Here is a 26599-nt window from a genome sequence, read left to right as displayed (position 1 = left end):
AATTGTGTACCATATTTAGAAATGCATAATCTGTGGTTAAAAATGCTAAGTGCCTTTTTTTTATGAGGACTGGAAGAAAATGGGGGATGAACACAGAAAAATGGGACCATGTGTAGAAACTGAGAAAAATGGAAATAGTTGGATCGGTCTATCTTTCGCAGGAACTGAGCAGCGAAATGTTACACAAATGATTGTCAGTATTTCATACTTCCATAATAAATAAATAAAAATATTAAGGGCTCTCTTAATAACAGTGTTTGGATGACAGGGCAACTTTAATATAGTTAGCCATGACTGTGGTTACAAACAAGAGCCATAAACAGAACACACTATGGGTTTCTTCTCTTGTTGTAGCCAGAAGATTATTTCTAACATAGCAAATTCAAACAATAGGCTGGTGATTAGCATCAGGGCCACCAAGAAGAAGGATAATCTCAGATGCATTCACAGCTAGGCTACAACCAAAGTTTTTCATTTATACATAGACAGTATGCAAAAAGTCTTCTGATTCTTTCTTTGGAGACATCCTCTTCCTCCTTTTCCATTAAAAGGTCAAGGTTTCCCCTTTCCAGTCATGTCCTATTCTAGAAGGCAGTGCTCATCTCTGTTTCTTACTGAGGGAGCCAGCATTGTCTGAAGACATTTCCATGGTCTTGTGGCCACCATGATTATTCATTGAGGCACACTGTTACCTTCTACTGAAGTGGTACCTATTTATCTATTCACATTTGCATGCGTTCAGACGGGTAGGTGGGCAGGAACTTGGACAAATAACAGGAGCTCACCCTGTTGTGCAGCGCTTGGGTCTCAAACCCAAGCTGTTAGCTTTTCAGCTGACAAGCTCAGCATCTTTAACTGCTGAGCCATTGCACCCACCCCTGTTAAAATTATAACACAAACATAATAACAAACCTAGAGGGAGACATGTGTGGTACAGTTGTACAGGATTTTAAAGATATCTAAAAGCTTGACACAAAAAGAAAGACCGTTCTCTTCTGAATTTGAAACTCTGATGATAATTTCTGGATAATCTCACACCCTTAAAGCACAACACCAAGGAGAAGACCCACATTCTCAAGAAAGGGTCAAACAGAAATAGAAATCTCATCTGGTTAATAAAAATGTGTGGACCTCAGTTTGACAAATTGGCCACAATATTATAGCACTAGGTAAGAATTTTAAATCTGGCACGTGCATAACACTAGCCTTCTAAAAGATCTGTTAGCCTGTAGTGCCTCACAAGCATATTAATCATCTGTGATGTGCTGAGAGGCTAAGCCATGGGTGAAAAAATATTTCTTACCATTACCACATCCTTTGACTAAAATAAATAGTCAAGCAAACTATGGCTGTTTGAAAGAATTCAAAACATATCTCCCTTTCTCCCCATTTTTTATTAGAACAAATTGAAAAATTAGAAATATTTTGGACACCTGGGATAGGAAAGAAAAAAAAATATTTTCTCTGTTGGAGTAAATGGAATATCTTGCCAGAAAAGACTATGCACTCAAAACATATAATCTAAGAACAGTATAAAAGGTAGTTGATTGTATTTGGTATGGTTTGTAGCCAGGATAATTGGAACAGTAATCTAAAAGTATAGGAAAGGAACCAGTTTTCATCCCATATATACTTCAGTGGAATTCATTCTCCTGAACTCAGTGAAGCCTATTTTGTAAGTAGGTATATATGTTTCGTGGTGTACTAAAGTTTTAAGGCTGCAGCTGTGGGATTTGACATATAAGTAAATTCTACTAACCCAAGTTTTGCTTTTGAGGAATTGCTCTGGTAAAGCGAAACAGTAATATATTTACTTATTTATTTACTTGATTTATATCAAACTTTCTGATCGACCAGAGTCCCAAATTAAATTAGGATTCAAATAATTATTATGTATATTTCACTTATACACAGAATATCAACTTTTCCCCTGAAAAATTCTTAGAGGTAAGAAACGCCCCCCCCCTACTTCCATGGTCCTCAGAAGTTTTTAATCTGTATACCAATGAGAGACCACTGCAGGATCCCATGGCTTGATTCAATTCCCATATTTATTGTAATGTCAGAATTAGGCATTCCTCTCTGGTCTTAGCTTGTAAACTCTAAAAAATTGAAGGATCAAATCTGGAGAAAATTTGAGTCTGTAGGCCACTCTCAAAAAAAAATTAAAGAGCTAACAATAAACCACCTCCATTTTCTCCTATTACTCTTTATTATTTCATAAATGCCTTTATTTTTTTTCTTCCTAGTGTTTTCCCACATATGCAGGGTTACCCCCCCCCCCCTTTTTTATCAAATCAACTGTTGTTCCATTGACTGTGGCAGGAATTGACCTATTGGCTTCTTGCCCAGACCTGACATCGGGAACTTAAAGAATGTGACTAGCCCAAAGTCACCTAGCTGGCTTTCATGTCCAAGGTGGAACTAGAATTCACAGTCTCCTGGTTTCTAGTTTGGTGCTTTAACCACTAGAACAAACTGCTTCTCTTGTGAAATTAGTTGTATGTAAAATATAAATTAAATCAAAAGTTTAAAAGAACTTTCTGGTACTATAGGCTGTTTGGTAAACTTCTTTCGTTATGGGTTTATATTTAACATAGTTAACTTTCTGCATATTTTGCAACACAAAAAATCTTGTCTTCATTTGTACTCTGGAAATAGTTAACTATAATTCAATTAGCTTTTTGGAAGCTTACGTGTGTATATGTGTATGCAAAGATTATATTAAAATTTATTAATTGTCTCCATTCTGTGTCTGGATCCTGTTTATGTCAGCAGGAAGCTGATGGCCTGTGCTACACATTCTTGTTTCTGCTGTAATTGTATTTATTTAAATGATAAAAGGACATTCCACTTTGAAAGAAGACTCAGAAACCATTAGAGAAAGAACTCAGTCAGAATAATGACATTTGCTCCATTCCGTTCAAGGCATGTTGCTGAATGTAAAGCCAACAAATACGCTGGAAAGAGAAGATCACACAAACCCCCATCTTCTTCCCACCCTACTGCTTTTTATAAAGATGCCATAGAACATGGATAAAGAGACTTACCAACTATCCTGAATTTTAAGTCCGCATCCAGGTTGGGAAAAAGTAGAAATAAAGCATTGGGAGAATGGTTATAGGTTGAAATCCTTTTCCAATAAAGGAGAATATTTGTAGTTCAGGGTTGAAATGAGGGGTCCTTAGTGGTCTCTGAGCTTGGTTGTTTTCTTGTAGACGTTTCATTACCCAAACTAGGTCACATTATCAATGCTGTATTTAAAGATAAATCAGGGTTTGATAGTCTGCATATTGTTTTGAAATGAAATTCCTAGGTAGTGTATGGAACCTATTTTGAAACTGCCATCCTCTTTCTCCCCCAAAGGACATAAAGGTTTAATACAGTGCTATCATACAGGTTTATTGTATATGTATTTAGGTAATATATACGTATGAACTCCTCTTGTAATACGTAGCAAGCTACCAAATGCATCTTGCTGACCAATCTAGGACACAGGAGGCCCAACTATATAGGCCTTTTCTGCGATACAGCAAGATTCTTTCGTTCACTGCAGAAAGCCTGCTATAAATAATTACATATTATCCGCATTGCAGTAATTTGATTGATTAGAAATGGGCAGTAAGCATGGGCAATAATAGAGGTCATTTAAGCATAATTTCACTTTGGAAGGAATTATAACTGCAATGCGTAGCTGTATCTAAAATATGATTTCCTGAATAATCCGTTGTTTTATTAACAGTAGTTGGGAAAGACTAATTTAAAGCCATATTAGCAGATCTGGGGCCCTCTTGTTGCAAAAACCAATAGATAAACCTTGTCTTGGGAGAAATGGAAATTAATCCTTTTTTTTTTCCTGGAGGAACCAGGGCAGATTGGGCTAGGTTAAAAGCAGCTGTAAAATAATGAGGAAGGATGAAAACAGAGAAAATGTGGCTTATATTTTAGAAAACCTCACTGTAGCTCTTAGAATTTTGTATTGTAAATTGTTAAGAGAGACATGAAATTGTAGTGACGAGGGACTCCCAACATCTTTGAGAATCAAATTCTGCTAAGCATAGTCCTTTCATAAAATTGTTGTTATGTCTTGCTCACCGTTTTCTGATTCAGAGAGTGCAGAACAACACAGGAAGATCCGCTGTACTTGACACAAACCAAAAGAAAAGACTTAAGTCAATTTTAAAAATTCTAATAAAAGGTATACACACAACACACAAAAGGAAAAAAAATACTTGGTCAATATAATAGGAACACTGGGAGAATGTCATATAATGTTAGACTTTGTGATTTTTAGGCAAAATGAAGGTGTGTTTAGTCAAACGTCTGGCCAAATTCTTATTAACTTTGTGAAGTCCTGGAGAACAAGTCAAGTCCCATATTACTGGAGGAGAGGATCTTACATTGTTAAAAATCAATAGGAGAAAGAATCTAGAGAACGATTGATCAGTCATTTAAGCATCAATATTTAAGAAAGCAATTGATCTGTAACAATTTTGAAGACAAGTCAAAGCATTTGACAAAAGTACCTTGTGGCATTCTGATTAGCAAGCTAGTTACCCGATTGGATGGCACGAGAACTTAATGGTTACTTAGCTGGATTTAAAATCATATTCAAAGAGTGAGCACAAATAGTTCAAACTAGAACAATTTATTTTTATTTTTTTATTTTTATTTTTATTCCATTTATATCCCGCCCTTCTCCGAAGACTCAGGGCGGCTTACAAGCTTAGCAGTAAGGGGCAAATAATTCTGATTCTTGTACTGTTCAACCTTTTACAAGAGATTTGAATGAAAAGATGAAGGGAATACTTATTATTCCAGAGGACACATAATTGGATGAGACAAATGCTTTAGAAGAGTGATAGGCAAGGGCAATCCTAACCAGTCTTGATAGTTTAGAGAATTGGTATAGTATCTAAGAGGAATAGTTACTAAGTTCACTGAGAAGTAACATGTAGAGACACAGAATGGGGAATATTTAGTGTGGTAATAGTACTTGTGAAAAAATGATATTTGAAGAGTTGAATGGAACAGCCCAGCCTTCCAGTTCTTCAGGCAATGAGAGTAACTGTCTTATTCAAAGGTTGGATAATCTGCCCATCACCTCTGGCAGTGGATTTTCCTGAGACAAGTAGAAATTGTTTCTCTTTACCTGCTGCCTTTACCTGAACATGCCTCACTAATCCCTCCCTTTTAGAATCACAGGTTTTAAAACTATCATCCATTGTGATTGTCTCTCCAAATTCAAGGCACTAGACATCGTGAGATCCACGTGAAAACCTGGAAAGGTTTGCCTTCAAAGAAGTCAAGAATGACTAGCAGGACTCTGCTTCGTGTCGCTGAGCTGTGCAACCTCAAGAGATTCCTCAGATCCAAATAGGACAGCAACTTCTCAGCCTTCCTTATTTCACTAGGGCATCCTTTAGAAATGGCCGAGATTCAGGTGTAAACTTATCCTACAAAATGTTTATTGTCCCTCTCTTTTTTTTACCCCCCTCTCCTCTCCAGTTCAGTATCAGATGGAAATGATGCGTAGTCTTCGCCATGTCAATATTGACCATCTCCATGTCGGCTGGTATCAGTCTACGTACTACGGCTCCTTTGTTACCCGTGCTCTCCTGGATTCCCAGTTCAGCTACCAGCACGCCATAGAGGAATCTGTCGTTCTCATTTACGGTTAGCACGTGTGGTTTTCCTGTATTATTCCTTCCATCACCACCACCACCCCTAATTCCTCAATATTATTATATACATTGCCTATGAACTCCCTGCCTCAAGAGCTGCCTTGGCAGACCTTTTGCAAGTAAATACCAACTCTGTGTCTGCAGCAGCCTCAGCAGCAGCAAAGTCTAGACAGAGTTTCCTTCTTTTTGTTTATTTTTCTTGCTATCAGAGCCCTGATGTGTATGTTTTGGAATGCCAGAGGAGCTGCTTCATTTTTATTCCTCCCAATTCCCATCCCTCATGGAAGGGGGCGAGTGGAACTACACCAGATGTCTTAACAAGCCCAGCTTGCTGGAACGTCTGGCTCGGCATAAGACTGACCAATCATAAAGCAGATTGCCAAGTATTTCTCTTTTCTTTCTCCCCCCCCCACCCCTTTCCCAATTTTTATGCATCTGATAGAAGCATACAAAACGTGGACTGTTTCGTTGACGAAGATTTTCCCCCACCCCCTTTTCTGCTGATTTTTTTTCCTAATGGCGTTTCCTAAGCTCTCCAGACCAGATGTTCTGCGCTGTATCAGAACCGTAGGCAATTTAACAGCTTTATAGCTGTCCACTCCCTGAATACTCACAGTTTTGCCATATCTGGCAAGCTCACATATAGTTTCCAGCTGAGAAGTAAATGTAACGTCCTGAGTGTCTGTCAGAAAAAATACTAATGAATACGATCAATCTTACAAGCTGCCCCTAAATTGTTTCAGTATGTTAACAATTGGATTACAGTAGAGAACAAGTTGTTAAAGTATATACTTATTCTGGCTGGAAATATTGCATCATCAGGTCCTGATGAATTTTCCACTTGTTTCACTCTATTTGGGTTTTCATTTTATCACTTGATCGCTAAAGGTTTTGCTGGGTTTGGGTTTTAGACAACCAGCATAAATAAATTTTTATTTGATTTTTTTTTTAAATTGCTGTTTGGCAAGTCTGCCTCAGCTGTTATCTCACCACAGATTTTACAGCTCCTTTTTCCTAGAGACGACATAGTTTTTCTTTTTAAAATTTGTAATTTTTCCATCTTTAATGTTAGCTCATCAACATATAAAGTATGTACACATTAAAAAAACAAGGCAACTGGAACATTTATCTAAATGTGTGTGTTTTTTTTAAAAAAAAATACTGAGTGTGCATACTGTGCTACATCATGTAGCTCCCTTGAGTATTAAACATGATAAGAGGTAATACTGTTGATGAGTGTGTGGACCCTGAGTCTGGCTTATTTGCACTGGGGAAGATAAGAAAATAAAATAACAATTCTTAATTCTAGTATTATTTTAAAAATTTGATTCCTGCTTTCTCATATTCCTTTCTGCGTCAATTCCCTGTTTGTTTCTGGAACTATTTAAAATATTGGCTGTCATGTTTCGAAACTCTAATCCAGAATGGGCAAACTATGGACTGACTGCATGTGGTTTTCCAGCAGTTGAAGATTGCACCTATGCAATACAGCAGCAAAATAGGCAATTTTTGACAGTAGAGTTTTTCTTTGTCTCTTTTTCTTGTTTCAAAAATAAGAATAGGAACAGAAAGCCTTTCAGAAGCAAATCAGTTTTGCTTCTTCTGTCTTTACAATTACTACTCTACATCTGAGGTTCTGAAATCATGGAACTGTTTATTTTCAGCTCTTTCAAGAAAACTCTCACTCCAGTATTTACCATTTAATCCCAGACAAAAGGAGGACAGGAATTTAAGAAGCTAAACTTTAATGCACCCCATTCTATGGAATTGTCTTCCCAAATACATGCTTGTTTTGATTTCTTCCTACACTTTTTGAGGAATATGACAAAAAATTCTCAATTTTCTCCGATCCTTTTTGTTGCGTTGCCCTCTTGTTGGAAGCACTGAGGCACTTCTGGGTTGAAAGGATTAGCTGGTGACATCTCATTGCCTGGGGGACGACCAATTGAGGGCTCCTTTTGTGTCCCCGGCAGGAGCTGGAGTGAAGGATGGGAGCTTGCTCCATCCCATGGCAGCACTTGGGTCTTGAGCATGGGCTGTCAATCCAGCGTCCTAACTATGGAAGTCAAGTTGCTCCTCATTTTTGTGGATAGAATTCTGTTCCAGAGTTTCCCAATCTTGATAACTTTAAGTTCCCAGAATTCCCCAGTTGGCTAAGCTCTTATATTCTTACCATTCTAAATAACTCATAATTTTTTGTTACTGATCTCTACATAGAAATGGAATTAAATCAATACGATTTTTTTAAAGAGAAGATCTATTTCCACTGTTGTATATTATTTTGAAATTAAATCATTAAGATGTTCTTTTTAGATAGAATCTGTTTTCATCATTGCATAATATTTTGATATGCAGCCATAAAAAAAACATTTAATAATGCCAATACTAATAGTAATAATGCATGCAGTTCGTGTTTCTTTACTCCACAAATTGTGGTTTCACAGAGGGATCAAAACAATACTGACATTTTTTTCTGATAACTAAAAGACATACAAAAAATTGCCCAATATAAATTGCTCAGATGAAATTTCATTGCTTTTCTCTTTATATCTCTCAGATCCCATAAAAACTGCTCACGGCTATCTCTCCCTAAAAGCATATCGTCTGACACCTAAATTGATGGAGGTTTGCAAAGAGAAGGATTTCTCTCCAGAAGCGTAAGTGCAAAGGGAAATTCTGGATGTGGGTGGCAAACGGACCAAAGGCACAAAATAGTCAAATCATTTGCGGTGAAACTCTGTAAAAGCTACAGAAGTATGATATATGTGCTTTCCCAGTAGCTTCAAGTATTGAGATAACTGATAGGATAAAGAAGCAACATTTGCTTCATCAAAGAAAGATTTGTTATGCCTGTTATTCCAGACAGGACGAGTGCTTAAGGCAAATCAAATTGAACAGAACAGACCGAAAATGTAAGAGTTCAATTCTTACTTTAAAGTGTTAATATCAGAATCTGTTTTTAGCTTTTTATTTTGTGTGTATGTGTGTGTTTGTGTGTAATTAAAACTTTTAGATATAAAGTGGCTTCTGATATTCTTCACAACAGTTATAAACAGGGCTTTTTTTCTCATAGAACGCTCAGAACGGAGTTCCAGCACCTTTTTTGGATAGAACCTTGTAGGGTAGGCAAGGCGGGTTGTATGACATGTGTGAGTGCCGGCACCTTTTTCTTTTACAAAAAAAGCACTGGTTATAAATATATTTTAACCTCTTTCTCTAAAGTTTTGTCATATTTCTTTATATAACCTATCCTGTCTAATTATCAAAACCATAATTCACAAGTTCTTTTTCCCCCATTTTTTATGCAAAAAGTACAAAAGAGGCTTCCAGTCATCAATAAATGTAGGTAATGTCTTTTCTGTAATCAGTGAAGTCAATTTATCCTTTTGAGGAAAAGCTGTCAAGTTCACCAACCATTCCTCTCTACTGCATAGGGTCTAATCTTTCCAGTTTTACATATAATAATATTTTCAGTTATCTTATATTCCATGGCTTTTCCATTAATCCTAAATGTTTTACTTCTGAGTACTCCCTTGCATATAATGGTCCCTATTCTAAGTTTTAACAAAACTAACAAGGCTTACATAGAGAGGAGCTTGAAGACCACAATCTATGTAAGCTTGAGTGTCTGGCCCAATTTGCACAAGGTGCTTAAAATTATTTACCCCAGATTACAACATTGTAATCTGGGGTCACACATCACACTAAAGAAGAGATTTATAACCCTGTCTGGTTTGAAGGTGAGAATTGTTTTTTTTAAAGGTTTTCTATGGGCTAACTCCAGAAAGCAATAAATCAATGTATCTCATTTACTCTGTGACTTTTTGTTTATTGTGCCTTTTGAATCGGGACTCTTGGCAACTTACTGTACTAGTCCCTATATTTTGCTTGATTTTTTCCCCAAGATTTTAGAAGTGGTTTGCCAATTGCCTAGGTCTGGGACAGAATCATTGGCTCAAAATCACTTCATGCCTAAGATAGGACTAGAATTCACAGACTCTTGGTTTGTAGCCCAGTGCCTTCACCAGCACACCAAACTGGCTCTTTGATTTTGTTTACTTTTTATTGAAATTAAATACATGTAGTGCTGTCTGATAGCAGCATCAAGCTGATTTTGTTTGGAGTCCTTCAGAAGGTAAGCAAGTTAGACCTAGTCAGTAGTGGGATGATAGAATTTCTGGAAATTTTAGGAGCGTAAAATAAGGAAGTAAAGACAAATTACTACTGTATTTTTTTTTCCTTTTAACAACCCTGTAATCCCTTGTATCAGAGAGGACTCAGGTCAGCTAAATGGAGCTGAACATTTAACTGGCCGGATGCCCTTCCTGACACCTACACGGAGCTCACAGCAGATATTTCTCTTTGCACCCAGAGAGAGAAATATCTGCCGCCGCCTAGGATCGAACTCACAGCCTCCTGATTGAGAAGTGAGAGCTCCACCTCTAGGCCACCACACTGCTCACAAATTACTACTGTATAACTGCATAAAATGAACTATTGTGTTGGCTTATCTCTTATATAGTCTTCAGGAATTGCCTTCCTTTTTCAGCAAATTGTTTCTATGGGTACCAAAGCAAAAAAAAAACCAAGTATCTTTTAAATGACAAGAATTGCCATACTTGTTCTAGTTGCAGAAAAAAACTATCTTAAGGCTACATTTGGGACAAATATTGATTGACCTTTTAAAATATGATTTAGAGCCATGGCTCTGTAAATCGGTTGTATCAGACTAGTGGGATTTTCTCTGAACGTCTTTTAAAGTGTGTTTCATCTTGATTTGCCATGACATAGCTTTTGACATGAACATTAACAAAATTGAGTTGAACTCTAGTCCAGAGCAATAATGGAATTTTATCCTCAAATTACTTGAGACCAAAGCACTGTTTCTCCTCTTGATCATCTCTAGTCAACCAAGGGCACCTTATTATATAGATTGATCACTTTCATGACTCCAGAATAAGAACAGAGGAGATCCAGAGGGCCTAGAAAACATTGAATATATTGAATATAAGAATAAATGGTTTAAGATTGCATAATCTGACAGGTCCTCCAGAAATTCACAAGTATTCATTATAGATGCTTTAGCCCAATTTTTGAACCATGGATCGTTATTGTGTTCTGTGACAATATTGGAGGGAGTCAGTGTTAACTGAGACAGTGGCATTCTGACTCAAAATTTCATGAGGTCTTGGTGTATCTTCATTCAAAAGAAGATGAAGAATACTGACATTTTATTAGATTTGTAGATACCAGTTTGCATTTATTTTAATGTTAAGAAAAGAACAATTTTTATTTAATTTTGAGATCTAAAAATACCACCTGGATGGGTTAATTTGCAGTATGGTGTGCCCAGACGTTGCCAATTGTTTGCCCACATTGTAGCCTACAAAATGTACAGTGACACTTGTTGATCTTGAGGCCAGTACTCATGGTTAAGAGTCACATTCTTGTAAAGATAGCCAATGGCTGTGTATTCATTTGGAAGAACAGTGGACTGGAGTTTTCTTCCGAAAAAAAAACACAATACTATGATACTATGGGCAATGAGGACATGAAGAGCTTCTAAGAATGCAATTAGTTAAACTAGCCTTCTTTGCATCCAGGTTGATGTTAATCATAGCACATAGCACACACATCTGTGTCTAAGGGACAAGATTAGCTGGAGATATTCTCCATTTCTTCTTGTGTTTTATATCCCCAAGTATAAAATAATTAAAGAGAACTTTAGAACGCAGAATGTGTGGTTCACATAACTTGATTAATAGCTTGTTCTCTGAAGGTCCGGTTGAAGGATAAAAGTTGAAGTAAGAGATCAAAATTATGACATCTCTATAAGGTGTTGATAGACTGCTAATCCCAGGTGGCAACTAGAGGAAAAGATCTGGATACTCATTGAAGTAAATTTGATTAGTGACATAGATATAAAGATTTAAAGGTTTTGTTGTCCAATTGTTACTGACTTAAGGGGACAGTGCTCATCTCCAGTTCTCTCAGAGACATTTCTGACATCATACGGCCAGCATGAAAATATGGAACACACTAATCTTTCCCGCTGAAGCAGTAACTATTTATCTAGTTGCATTTCCATCCATTTGAACTGCTATGAAATATATTCTGGATTTCACAAGCTATTTTCTAGGATTTTCATCAGTGGTTTTTTTTTTCTTTCCTATTACATTTTTGTAGCAAGATTGAGAAAGTTTTGGGGGAAAGAAATTGTAGGTGGCATGGTTTCTTTCTAAAATTGCAGACTAAAAAAGAAAAGAAAAGCTTTCTCCAAATGATCTTTTCTTTCCTCTTTTGCAATTTGCTTTTTTTTAAGTCTTTCAGCTTTTCAATTTTGTTTTTTAAAAAAAGAAAGAAATCCCAAGGTAATGTTCAAACTAGGGACAGTCTGTTGGATTTGGAGGTGGACAGGGTGCTGTGTAAATATTTATTTCACAATTTGAAGAATGAAGTGTTGGTTCCATCTTCTGAAAAACTGCAAAAATCATCATTTGAGAAGAGAAAATATATTTGAGAAGAGAAAATATATTTAGATAGTAAGCAGCAAAAATAATAATTGGGTTTCCTTATAAGACTAAAAGATCCCTTTGAAAGTTTGAGCAAATAAAAATAAGGAAAATGTCAATTTTAAATCAAAAGCTGCATCTAACAGTAAAGGATACGAAAAAAGGAAGAACAAAAACTGTTATGGTCCTTTGGTTTTGCCCTGCTTTTTGTGGAAAAGGAAAAATGTATTGGATCTCATACTTGCAAACACAGTATGTATGGGATTTATTTTTCAATATTTTTATTAAGATGAAGGGTTTTATTTTTCCTGTCATGGGTAGTTCATTCTGTGTACCCTAAGGCAGGAGACTGATTGAAAAGACAAGAACCTTGAAGAATGTCCTTCTATAATTTAACATAGAGGTACTGAAGGCTGTATTTTCCTGGGGGGGAAATGCTCAAAATGTAGGTCATCACGCATCTAAAAACTATTCCTATCTCTTTCAGACAATGAATAATTAATAGCAATAGCACTTAGACTTATATACCGCTTCACAGTGCTTTACAGCCCTCTCTAAGCGGTTTACAGAGTCAGCATCTTGCCCTCAACAATCTGGGTCCTCAATTTTACTGACCTTGGAAGGAGGGAAGGCTAAGTCAACCTTGGGCTGGTCAGAATCAAACTGTCGAACTGTTGGCAGCCGGCAGTCAGCAGAAGTAGCCTGCAGCACTGCATTCTAACCACTGTGTCACCACAGCTCTTGATTAATATGGTAGGCACCTACTGGAAACAATGATTCTTCTCTGTGATGGTGTAATGGGACAACATGTACTTCTGCATTATCACTGACTACATCTTCTCAGTCTCAACTTCTCTAAATATGGTTGACTCCAATTTCTAGAAATTCTAGTCAATACGGCCACTAGATTCTGTTGACAGCATATTTCAGAAGTTGAAGTCCTAACACTTCCGGGGGACTTCTTTCAGGAGAAGTCTGGTTTAAGAGAAAGTTTTCCCTGCTCTTCCCCAGTGGGAGAACTAGACAGCAACAGGACTTTTCAGTACCCAGTTTCTGTATCAGTGTGTGTATATATACGTCTCTCTCTCTCTCTCTCTGTGTGTGTGTGTGTGTTGCAAAAAAAATTTTTCTCCAAAAGGGCTAAGAGCAACTTAAATACTCTGCTGCTCCCATCCGTCCATAGAACTTGAATGCCAGTGTTTTTCAATTGGATCATGGCCACAAAGAACAGACTTGATAATTGAGTAATTTGAAAGCCTTTAAAACCCACCTATAGTTTTAAATTACACATGAGAGCATGGTAAAGAACAATGAAGGACCACAATGGTACACTCTGCAATGTACCAACATTGAAAATCCAAGATCCCATTCTGTATTGATCTAATTCCCAGAACAGATGATATCATAATATGGTTGCCTGGTTTTGATTTAGCATGACCAGTCATTATGGTTTGTAAACAGTAATTTATAGTTTACCATGTCATTGAACCCAGCCAGTATGGGTTACTTTAATAGCTAGAATGTTGCATGAATCTAGCCAATATTCTTTTGTTAAAGGATATAACTGCCAGGATTATGCCTCTATTTTTCTATATACTGATTTGAAGTATGTAGGACTTCCAAAAAGTTATTGTTGTAGTATTTTCCCCATGCAATTTCTAATGCATAAGTAATTATTTTAAAAGTAACTGGCATAGCAAACTTGCCTGGAGAAAAGCCAAGTTTGAATTTGTGCTCTGAAAAGCTTAGGTGGGGGTGTGTGTGATAGGTCAATATGCTTTTTGCACAAAAGGAAACCAATGGTATATTTGGCAACAGTGGAGTTCTTTGCAGAAGGAATTCAAAAATGAAGGCAGCACCACTGTTGTGGAATTTTTGAGGCATTGGGGCATAATCAGTATATGGTTTTGCATGTCTTATGTTCGGTTTTTGATTCCTGCCTTGACTAGTCCCTACAGTTTTCTTGGCAAGGTTTTTTGGAAGTGGTTTGCCAGTGTCTCCTTTCTAGGGCTGAAAGAGAATGACTCGCCCAGGGACTGACCTAAAGCAGGACTAGAACTCATGATTCTAGTTTCTAGCCTAATGTCTTAATCACTGTATCAACCACTGATTGTCTGGTCTAATTTACTGTTGTCCATATTGACAGGGACTGTCACCTCCACCATGCCAAAGAGACCAATGTTTCTGTATATTATTAGGATGACTTAGTGACAGGTATGCTGCTTGTCCACTAATATTTTTTTTCTGTAAGAGACCCTAGTTAAGCTTAAAAGGCACCCCAGAGTACCCTAGATCTTGATATAATTGCTTCTTGATTCTTCAGACCTGTAACCTATGTCTGTTTATTTTGATCTGTTTTCCCCTAAATATGTTACAAGTTCTTGCAATAAAACAGTTTTCTCTCCTGGCTCTTTGTCTTCCATGTCTTCCCCAAAATTTGTCCTTCATGATTGGAAGAATGGAGCAATGTAGCCTCTGCAATGAGAAACTGAGAATTTTGCTTGTTTCTGGTGTAACTGTAAGAAATATATATATGTGTGTACTTTTCATTTCAGGTTGAAAAAAGCAGGAATTGCATTTGAAAACATGTTTGAGGAAGTCCCCATTAACATCAGGAACTCCTACCTGATCAATGTTCTTCTTTGGGAGCTGGAAAAGAAGTCAGGAATTGCAAATAGACATGAATTGCTTAGCCTCGCGAGCAAGTAAGTGCTGACTGGAAATCAAAATGCAGTATGTGTTTCTAGGCTTTAGTTGAAATCATTGTAAAAAAAGAAAGGATAATCATTTCAGAAATTTCCTCGTTTTGAATTAGTATGAAATTGAGGGAAATGTAGGCTAAATGCTTGAAAAATTTCACCAAGAGAGGCATTTAGACTACATTTTTCATCAGTTTCATATAACTCAGAGAATTGTCATCCAACTCTTCCAAAGAGTAGCAAATTGGCAGAAGCTGATTTGACTTCAGTTTGATATGAAAGATACACGTAACACATCAATTAGGATTTTCAAGTTGGCCTTTGTATGTGAAAGAATTATGCACAAAATGATTCAACTTACATCTTACACTGTTTCTCTATTTTCCATTTATATTAATTGTGCCTCTCTATCCTTCTCAACACTTTCATTTTCCTTCAGATTGATGCAGGTTGCTTCCACTTCTGTAACAAAATGGTTAAAATACATTTTTTTAAAAACATCTCAGGCTTTCAGATCAGTTTCCATGCAAGAAATCTTTTCATTGAGAATAGTTTTCTTACCTTTTTCTATATTCCTAGAAACAAGATCTGAAGAATATCCTTTGGCAATTTTCTACAACTTTTTGTGTCCATGTATGATGGACTTCCAATTAGATAAATTGCTCAAATATCCTTCCATTGGCTGTGCTAACTGTGAATTATGAGAGAGTCCAATAGATACAGAGGTCACTAGTATGAGGAAAATTGTTTTACAGAAGAAAACACAAGAAACAGATATGTTAAAAACACGCCACAAAATTGAGTTCCAATTTGTCTGTGAAATCTAACCTACATCTTTGGAATTGCAAATATAAATGAGTTGGTATCAGAGAGGTCTGTCTCAGAAGGTTTTTTGCAAATCATAGCCCCCTAACTGGAAAAACCTTCTGTGTTGTAGCACCCATTGTGGGGTCCTTGGTACTCTCTGAGTTTGGTTGTTTTCCTGCAGACGTTTCATTGCCCACACTAGGTAACATCATCAGTTCTGATGGTGAAACATCTGCAAGAAAGCTCAGAGAACAAGCACCATGGACTCCTCATTTCAACCCTGAGCTACAAACATTTTATTTTATTAGCACCGATTGTATTTTGTTCTAAGAAGACTTTGGAAAGGCCGGTAATACTTCACAAGAGATAATGTTCTTTTTGACATTTTATTTTAAAAATGGGTCTAATTGTTGAGCATATTTGCCTTGAATAATGGATTGAAGGGGTCCATGGATTGCATCTTTGCCGCTTGGCCCTTGTAGCTGGGGCTGATCAGATTGTGAATCCAACTTCATGCAGAATTCAGTTTCATACATTACTGTTCCAGCTGACCATAATCCACTCATAACCTTATCTCTTTTGTTAAACAAATAAACAGCAGTTAAAAATGGGAAACATAACCAAAGAAATTAATGTTTTGGGTAGAGAATTCTACATGGGAATTTCCCTTTTATGAAGGTTTGCATTCTCATGAGATTAAAATTATTATTAGGAAATCCATTCTTAGGCAGTGTCACAGATTCTCAAGTGATTAAACAGGAAATTGACTCTTATCTTCAAATTACTTCTATGTAAAAACAATGAGAACTTGACAAGGGTTATTGTGTATCTTTCTCATTTTCACTGCCCAAAAGTCTTCAGCTCCCAGTTCAGCAACCTAAACCTAGAATAAAGTCAAAATGAAGTTAAGAATTTCCTGGTCATACTGATTTCAGCAGGACGCATGTAATCATATTCTTCAGTTTATCAACATTTTTTTTTCAGGCTGGCACTTAAATTTTCAACATCTAATGCATCATTTTCTGCTTGTTTTTTTTTTCAGTCTTCCAAATCCTAGCGGAAGCACAAACTGAAATAATATAAAATAGTTATGCTGATACAAAATAGAATCTTGGATTACGTTTTTTGGTTTTGAAGCATTTTGTTCATTTAGTTTCTTCATTCCTCTGGTAGATAACTATTTTCAAATAGAGGGGAAGGACGGGAACTCAATGAGGAAACTGGCAGTTTCTTCTGCTTCCACTGCTTTTTCCCCACCTGTTACCATTCTTTTTATTTATATCCGACCTTTGTTATTTTTATATAATAATTCAAAGCTGTGAATATACCTAATATTCTTTCCTTCTCCTATTTTCCCACATAAAAAAGTCTGGGTGACCTTAACCAGTCACTCTCAGCCCAACTCACTTCACCTCAGTGAAGTGAGTTGGGCTGAGAGTGACTGGTTAAGGTCACCCAGCCATTTTTTATGCCTAATGTGGAACTAGAACTCACAGTCTCCCAGTTTCTACCCTGGTGCCTTAACCAGTAGTTATGTCTGAAGTATCTCTGAAATGATGATTCGGCGGGACACAGATTGTCTAGTGTGAACAGTGCCTTTGAAGAACAGTCTGGGATGTGTCATATTAGAGACATGTCTTCATAACATTAATGAGGTAGTGAAGATTTAATGTTTGTACTGGTTTCTGAACCCAATAATTGGTGTACTGTATTAGCTAGAATGGGAGATGGACCATTTTAGTAACATGAGACCTTCTTTCATTCTCAACTCCTACTCATTACAACAAGAGATATATAAACAATAGCTCAGTGAACTTTAAAAAAAAGACATATTGTGAATTCATAAGGCAGATTCGGTTCAGTTTGATCAGTAGACACCATTGTCTTTCCACAGAATATTTCCAAGTCTTCATCAGAATGTCTCCTTGTCTGTTTCAGTAATCACCTTAGCAAAACCCTACAACTATTGATGGACCGAGTGGATGAAATGAGTCAAGATATTGTAAAATACAACACCTACCTAAGGAATACCAGCAAGCAGCAACAGCAAAAACACCAAGTAAGATTTTTGGGATGGGGCGCCTCTAAAAATCTTTGAGGGTGAATCAGTTCATGATGGGATTTTGATAGTAGCATTCAGATTTCAGAAACTTTATTACATCTCCTAAATATGCAAGCCAGCTTATAAAGCTGATCTTTCTGTCCTGGGTGTTTATTACATGGAGAACATGGGCATTTCTCCTCAGCGCTCCTTGACTTATCAGTATAAAATTGCATAGGCAAATTTATGAAACAATTTTAAAGATGGAAAAACTTATTTGAAGGGGATGAAGGGATATCCACAATGGTTACCTAGTAGTTCTTGCTCAATTTCTAATTTCTGTAGCTCGGTTTTATGCACCATTGCTGGCCCTGCTCATTTTATTTTGCTCTACAGTTGAATGTAAGCACAAGCAATTTTGGGAAGGAACTTACCTATTTGATATGAAGCATAAAAATACATTTTATGGATGTCTTTCCCCATTCTTGTTCTCTTTTCTTCCTCAGCTTTTCCTTGCCACCTTCCCATTTCTTTCCACTTTTCATTCTCTCTGACATACAAAGCTTTATGCTCTTATTCACTCATAAATCTGGATGCATTTTGTGTTCTACTATCAAGCAGCAAAATGTCACCAGACATTTCTTGATTCACCGGCCAGAAGTGTAAGAAAACCTGTACTGCTGAAGCTTTAAACGTTTGCTATTTGAGTAAGGGGGAAAGGGAAGACAGAGAATAAAATCTGCTGTTTTGCCTGTCTCTGTACCTCATAATAATATGTAACGCTCTCTTAAAAACGAGAACATTGGGAATATTTGCAAACTGCCTTCTCTCTTTAGTAAGCTTAAACTCTATTGAAAGTGAAGCTGCATTCATTTTAAATTAATGTTATATAACCTACCCACTTTTTTCCCTTTCAGACTTTGTACATCAAAAGCTGAAATTGGTCACTGACTTAACATAGCTTCTGCCAAAGTTATAGCTCCATAAAGTCATAAACTAAGATAATGGGTGAGGTTTGCGTAAGGGAGCTAAGCCAACCCACCTACTCTCCAAGCATTAACGTGTGAATACAGTTAATAATATACGCGGTGGCTCAGTGGGTTAGGACGCTGAGCTTGTCGATCAAATGGTCAACAGTTTGGAGGGTCGAGTCCCGAGTGCCGTGTAACAGAGTGAGTGCCTGTTACTCGTCCCAGCTTCTGCCAACCTAGCAGTTCGAAAGCACGTAAAAAATGCAAGTAGAAAAATAGGGACCACTACGGTGGGAAGGTAACAGCGTTCCGTGCGCCTTTGGCGTCTAGTCATGCCGGCCACATGACCACAGAGACGTCCTCGGACAAGTGCTGGCTCTTCGGCTTTGAAACGGAGATGAGCACCGGCCCCTAGAGTCGGAAATGACTAGCACACATGTGCGGGGGAACCTTTACCTTTACCTTTTTACAGTATGAGGCCTTTGATTGATTTACTTACACACATGTTGTACAAATCAACTGTTTAGTCACTATGGTTGTTGAGATGTGAAGATCTTAGGAGAACTTAATGAAGGGCTAGAATGGACAGTTTTTTATTAGACACTCAAAGAGATGAAATTTTGATGGAGGAGAGAGCTACAGTAGGCAGGGTGTGATGCCAAGTGATTGGGATTGCATCACATACTATGCTAAGCCCACTTTAGAAAACAGACTATAATTTTCTGCCTCAAATTGGTCTTTTAAACTATGTCAATTTCTCTTAAGAAGAAATTCAGGTTAAGGTTTGGAATCTTCCCACATTCTCCTCTTTTAAGTCTGAGACCATCCATTTTTCTATGAGCAATTAAAGATCTGCGGGTCACAGTATGGCTTTTAATAGTGGCTTTAGGCTGCACAGTATTAAAAGGAGATGGGTGGATTAAAGCATTTTTTTTTCCTTCCTGAGGAATATAACTCTGCATTTTGAAATCCAGATGTGCTACATAAAATATAGTATTGCCTTTGTTGAACTCAGGACCCTTGTAGGCCAGAAATAAAGAGGTTATGGGTATTATTGACTGTTTGTTCAGCGACAGTCCGAAGTTATGACAGTGGTGAAAAAAATAACTTTGCAATCTTTTCAGTGTCCCTCAATCATGTAATTGCCATTACAATCAATATGCATTTTCCTGTGCTTGACCTCTGTATCTCCCTTGCAGAGCACAGACTGGAGAGAAAGGGATAGCAAGAAACTAAGCTGTTTGTTCTTCTAAAGATCAAAAGCAGTATGACGGCAGTGGAAGCCTGTAGCTGGGAACTATAGGCACCCTATACAAACAGCTTACAGTACTTTCTTGAAATATCTTTCTCTCCAGTCTCTCTGCTATGTGAGGGCATAGCTGGGATGAAACAAAGCAAGTGATTTCTGTAGGAATCTCTCCTTTGTCTAGCCTTTTCCTTCTGTTAGGCAAACACAATGACTTGTTTTCAATGTCCAGAAGAGCAAACAGCTTACTCTCTTGAAATCCCTCTTCAGTTTCTCTGTTCTGCAAGGGAGGGGGGGAGAGGGAGGGTCAGGCAAAGAAATTGCTTTCTCTCCGCCCCCCTCCCCCCCACAGAGTAGAAAGATTGGAGGCAAAGGCATTTCAAGAGAGTAAGCTGTTTGCATAGCATAACTGCCAATCCAGGCAGGGCTGCTGGCATGATTGCATTACTTTCAGTATGTATAAGACAGTAAGTAGACACCCAAGTATTCCAAAGCATAGGAATTTGCTTTAAGAGGCAAACAAAAACTGAAGTTGTGAAACTGAGTACAGTGGTTTTGTCTCTTTCCAGATGGAAAGGCCAGTCCTGGTGACATGATATCCTACTTAGTGCCTGCTTTGTTAGCAGCAGAATAGCCAGCCCCAGATAGGGTAAATTGCATGAGAACTAACTCTATATCGATTGTTTCAGGATCCTTATATTGAAGACCATTTATTTAAAGCATGACTCAAGATTGGAAAGTGGGGAAATTGATAGAATTTTGTATGCAGTTTAATGCCGCTTGGGGGTGTGTGAAAGCCCTAATAAGCAGGCATATACATAGAATGAAGGCTACTGCTAAGCTTGTAAGCCGCCCTGAGTCTTCGGAGAAGGGCGGGATATAAATGTAATAAAAATAAATAAAAATAAATAAATAAATAAAAAGCTCTAAACAATGCACAGATTAAGTTAGTCATGTAATAAACAGCTTTGAGAAAAGCCATGAACCTAACATATATATATACCCATCTGGTGCCACTAACTCCACTTTAGCCTCGAAAGACCTTTGAAAACAAAACAAGTTTAATATGAATCAATAAAGCTATCACAGTCAGGGCTGTTTTGGGGTCAGGTAAACAAGCTTCCAGAGAGGCATTTGTATGAATCAATTGCCTTATCATTCAAGACAATATTAATCTTTTTTAAGATAAAATTATTTTAAGATAAATTATTGTGTCAAATGTTCTCCCACACACTCCCATTATTGGGCCATTGGCTGTAGTGGACAAATCACAATGGAAAGGAGGAAATTACACAGATCATAGAATTCACTGAGAAGAAAGGAACAGGTAGAGACAACTCAAACTCAGTTGCTGGACCTCTTGGAAGTTTCAAAAGGTTTGGCTAGATCCCAAGTCATTCAGTATTTGATCTAGATCAGCCTCGTAGCTTAGTCTCAGCTCCTACCAAAGTGCATTCCTACCTTTCGTTCAGATGATTTCCAAAGAATGGCCTTTGGATCAAAGCATCAGTTGAGCTCTTGTGTCTCTTTAGTACCAACAGAGACGTCAGCAAGAAAACCTACAGCGTCAGAGTAGGGGAGAACCTCCTCTTCCTGAGGAAGACTTGAACAAACTTTTCAAGCCGCCACAGCCTCCTCCCAGGATGGACTCCCTTTTGATTGCAGGTAATGATCCAGAGGGAAAAATCTCGTCACTTTTTATATCTCTGCTGCTTGTTTTCAATGTGATACGGAAACAAGTAAAATTAAAGCCTCCTGCATGGTCTTGTTCGGGTTTTGCCGCCACTTTGAACTTTACCTTCAGGTATTTTAAGGTTTTGCTGCTGCTTTGAACTTTTATCTTCATGTATTTTAAGGAAGTACTGTAAATCCTAATGAATGAATGAACCTTTATTGTCAAAGTACAACCATGTATATACATTGAGATTGGCTGAGCCTCTCTTCGTGCCCGCCCCCCACAACTCACAGTGACAACAAACCCACCATCTTGTTACACCTTGTGAGCTACACCGGCCTCGCAAGTCAGTCATACATAAAATTATAAAATTATTTCCTGTTCAAGAGCCTAACAACCCATGGATAAAACCTCTTCTTCAGCCTGTTGGTACGGCTGGCTATACTCCTGTATCTCCTGCCCGATGGTAGGAGAGTAAAGAGATACCGACCAGGATGTGAGTCGACCCTGAGAATTTTCCTCACCCTTCCAAGGCAGCGAGCCCTGGAGATGTCTTGCAGTGGTGTCAGGGAACAGCCCACAATGTCTTGTGCTGTGCTCACCACCCTCTGTAATACTTCCCTATCCACGGCTGTCAGACCAGCATACCAAACCACAATACAGTACGAGAGGACGCTCTCTATAGTAGACCGGTAAAAGAGGGTCATTAGCCGTTGTTCTACCCTGTTCTTCCGCAAGACCCTGAGGAAGTGGGGTCTAAATCAGGCATAATGTTGAACAGCAAATCTTGCTGTTTGGATTCAGGTTGGTATTAAGTGTTGATCCTAAAGTTGGATGTGTTGTGTATCTATCGTTATTTCATTTATATCCCAATGCAAGCAACATGCAAATAGCTTCTTGAAGAATCTGGATTAAGATCTAGATCTTTATTTCTCTGAATTGATTACATCCTGTATCTTCAGTCTGTGTCCCAGAACTACAAAATCTTCAATAAGTGGCAAATTCAGATTTCCTGCCTTTTTTCTAATATTATGGAAAAAAGGACAGAGGTCAAGGCACAAAAGCAGACAAGAGTATACACTATGAAGTTAAGATACAGTGGAAAGAAAGTGTTGAGAATGCTTTTGTGCAATCTAACAGCCACCAGATTCCCAGGATTCCCAATTTACCTACTTGTTCATTCCCATTCCCATGGGAATTCTGGGAATTATAGTTTAACATATTGGGAAGGCACCATGTTGGGAGAAAGCTGGAGTAGAGAAATGTTTTTGTGATCTGAAATAGTGCAAATGCTTGAAACCATGGTTTAAAAATGCTGGTGTTCCTGTTTTTGGTTCCTTGTGCCATGGTAATTCAAGAAACAAAGGTCATGTATGGATTACAAAATTTCAAATATAATTTAACATTCCCTGAAAATGCAGCCCTTTAAATCATTTTAGATGGATCCGATACTATAAAATATGTTGAACTATATAAATATTAGCCTCCTTGGCCAGCTGAAAATAGGTATGGCTTGAATTCTGATCATTCTCCAACAATGAAGTCCTTTTTGAAGGGGAAATCCCCAGTTAAACTTTTTTCAATTATGTTTCCATTCTTTTCTGCTCTAATGTATTATACTTCAGTTAGAAGAAAGGACAACTGATTAATACTTCAGCAGCCCTCCACCAATATTTTTTTTCTTTTTAGTATCTGGGTGAAAACTAAAAGCTTTCACTTTTTTTAATTCAAGAGGAATTAAGTTATGGATCAAAGCTGAATTATGGCTGTTCTTGTCTCAGAGGCGTTTTAAAAACTTTTTGAAGTGGAACATTGTAGAAATGAAAATGTGTTGGTCTGCTAAGCAATTTTAATTTTGATAATCTGGCTTTGTCTTTTTTGCTCTTCCTGATTAGTAGAGGAAATAAATTATAAGAGTAAACTGTGTGCAAAATGAGGGGGCAGGGGCAAGGGGACAGTTTTTTGATTTGTGTAGCACTTCAGACAAACCCTTCACAGACTGCTGACTTGAAAAATTGCTAATAACCTGAGGTAGCTAACAAAAACATGACCTGTAAAATGTCAGCTGGCTGAGGAAATACAGCATTGTTAAAGGTAGAGCAGAAGAGTGTGTGTGTGTGTGTTGTGTATACACTCAGTACCATAGTACTGTTTCTATTCCTGTTTTAGTCCTATTTTTCCAATTATTTTCCTTATTTTCTTTCTATATAGGATTTATCTGTCATAAATTTTCAGAAGTGGATTTCTGAACAACTTCAAAACATTAGTTTGAGTCATAGAAACCAGGAGCAATATGCAAGTTCCTAAAACTAAAAGGAGTTTACTGAATTAATTTGGGGTGCTCTAATCTGTTGTCTAAATGACTAAATGGTGTATTGCATGAACTGCGACCAAGGTGAAGAAAATGGAGTCAGAAACTAGCTTGTAGACTAGAAGTTTTATATTAAATTATTTATCTGGTTTTTCATTAAAGTATTTTGTTTTTTCTCTCCCCACCTTTTTTTAAAAAAAATTCTTCATAGGTCAAATTAACACTTACAGCCGGAACGTCAAGGAATTCACAGCCCAGAATCTGGGCAAGCTTTTCTTGGCTCAGTCACTTCAAGAACACAACAATTAAAGAGGAAAATAAAGTGCTTTTTTTTCTTGTCGACTGAAAGCGTGCAGACGATTGGAATTGCAGCACATTTTTTACTTCCATTCCTCATTGTAAAATTAAACTCTTGTGTGTTTTGAGTAGAATTATCCCTCTTCTAACGGGAAAAAAAAAGCATAATAAAAGGTTTAAAACTTTTTAGCGTGTGCTTATTGACTGCCGGGCAGCTTTCTCTAGATTGTTATTTTCAACTTATTTTAACTTGCACATGAGTGTTTGATAGAACAGATCACTCCTTCATAAGACCTTGAATTGCCATTTCAAATGGGGGTGGGGGTGGGGGAGGCTTCTCTACATAGAGAGATTTTGTTTTCAAACACACACAATGCAGAGCCTCTTCAAAGAATTACTCTGTTGAGGCTAAATCACATTTCTCAAGTTGCCTTTTAAAACTCATAGGAAGTCTGTCCTAAAATGGCTGGGTGAACCCATGTTTTCCATAGCAATGGTCAGGGACAAATCCATTGTACTACCAAGGAAGGTTGCAGAATTGAGTCTTCCATCTCCTGTGTACAGTACTTTAAAATTACATTCAAACAATGACAAAGGCCACTTTGAATTAGTGTTTATAGCTCTAAAAGTGGAAGGTGACCTCTTTGATGCCGAATAATTCCAGTCTACAGCTTCTGCAATTGCGATATTATTCTGAACTTCTGATTGTGTTTGAGTTTCTTCTGAAATGGGAGGTTTTGAATAAAAAATTGGAGATTCATGCTTAGCACTTTTGCCAGCATTCCCCTAAAAACTATTTTTTAAAAAAAACATGAATGAGATAAAAATGGCAAAAGGGTATTGAAAATCTGAGAATCTCTACTTGGGCAAAAATCTTCTCAAACGATTCAGGTGACAAATTAGCAAAAAGGAATGGACTAAACCTAGAGGTATCTAACACTCTTGTGCACTTCAGCAAAAGTGCCAGTTCTGACAGGAGAAAGAATTAATGTGCGTTTGCAATTGCATTGCAGGTAGTCCTCAACTTATGATCACAGTTGAGCCCAAAATTTCAGTTGCTAAGCAAGACAGTTGTGAAGTGAGTTTTGCCCCAGTTTATGACCATTCTTGCCCCAGTTGTCACGTGAGTCACTCCAGTTGTTAAATTAGTCACAGGGCTGTTAAATGAATCTGGCTTCCCCATTGACTTTGCTTGTCAGAAGGTCGCAAAAGGTCATCATGCGGTCCCGGGACACTGAGACTTTAAATCTAGGATGGGCCCCTTTGAGCTCCTGGAAAGCAGAATATGCATCTAATAATAAATTATAATCTCAAATGAAGATGATTTTCCCCATTGAAAGATAAGCACTGTGCAGCCCCAAATTGAGATCAATAAATGGCATGAATCGTGTGTGTGTGTGTGTGGTTTTTTGTGTGTTTATATGGACTTGTCAGACTTCAAGCTGCAATAGTGTATGTCCCAGTCAAGGGCAACAAAAGGAGGAAGAAAGCCTACGTAGCGGTAGGACTAGGCTGACAAGAACTTGGGAGATGAAGAAAATGTGTAGTCCAACTGTTAAGACACCATATTAGAGGCAAGCATAGACAGAAGAAGAAAATTGGACAAATATTATTTTGCTTTCATTTTCAATATATACTGAGAAGGGTCTCCTCTTTAGTAAAGGTGTAAAAATAGCACAAATTAAAGCACATTTGAACTCAGTAATTTGTAACAAACACATGCTCCATAATCCCAGTCATGCTGTGCAATGTACCATTAATGGGACCAAAATCACAAAGGGAAAGTTAAATCTTGAAATAAAAGTGTCACTACCTCCCCTACCTGTGATATCAGCTGCTGCACTTCTAAGGAAGAGTCATCCAAGCCTCTCCATCAAGTGACCTTCAGAAGTTTGGACTTCAATGTGCAAAATTCAACTATTGTTGAGAATTCTTAGGGGGGAAGCCATGTATGTATTTGGGGAGTGCCCAGATGAAATCTAGATAAGTAAGAGCTCCCATGCATCTCAGACTTTTTTAAGGAAACCATATTGTCTGCATTAGATGTAGGGGAAAGATAAGATTGGCAAGATCTTCTTCTCTAACCAGTAGAAATGAATAAAGGGCTCCAGTAGTAGCTAAATTTCTCCCAAGCTGAATTTTGGTATTATGCATGCTAAACATGAGGTTCTCAAAGTTATTATAGCTCCATAACATATCTATAAGCTTCCCATCCACCTCACTGTGATTTATTTAGCATAGCAGGTAGATTGCTAAGATACATGTCCTTGGGTGTATTGTTGGCATACTATGCAATGACTGGTAGGTGAAGTCCCCATAGGTCACGGATGTCAAACTCTTCACATGATGTGTCACG

General features: G+C 37.6%; 1 protein-coding gene across 1 annotated transcript in view; it reads left to right on the top strand.

The window, feature by feature from the left end:
* EIF3H (eukaryotic translation initiation factor 3 subunit H) overlaps window positions 1-24435 on the top strand; it is an 80757-nt gene extending 56322 nt beyond the window's left edge. The window contains exons 3-8 of the mRNA XM_083359829.1: window positions 5509-5676; window positions 8242-8341; window positions 14752-14901; window positions 17641-17761; window positions 21493-21625; window positions 24158-24435. Of these exons, the coding sequence (XP_083215955.1) occupies window positions 5509-5676; window positions 8242-8341; window positions 14752-14901; window positions 17641-17761; window positions 21493-21625; window positions 24158-24255 (770 nt within the window). The 3' untranslated portion in view covers window positions 24256-24435. The remainder of the gene's footprint in view (window positions 1-5508; window positions 5677-8241; window positions 8342-14751; window positions 14902-17640; window positions 17762-21492; window positions 21626-24157) is intronic.
* The last annotated feature ends 2164 nt before the right edge of the window (window positions 24436-26599 follow it).

Source organism: Vipera ursinii (genome assembly GCF_947247035.1).
Source record: "Vipera ursinii genome assembly, chromosome: 3".
NCBI lineage: Eukaryota > Metazoa > Chordata > Lepidosauria > Squamata > Viperidae > Vipera > Vipera ursinii.
This window is presented reverse-complemented; position numbering and strand designations above follow the sequence as displayed.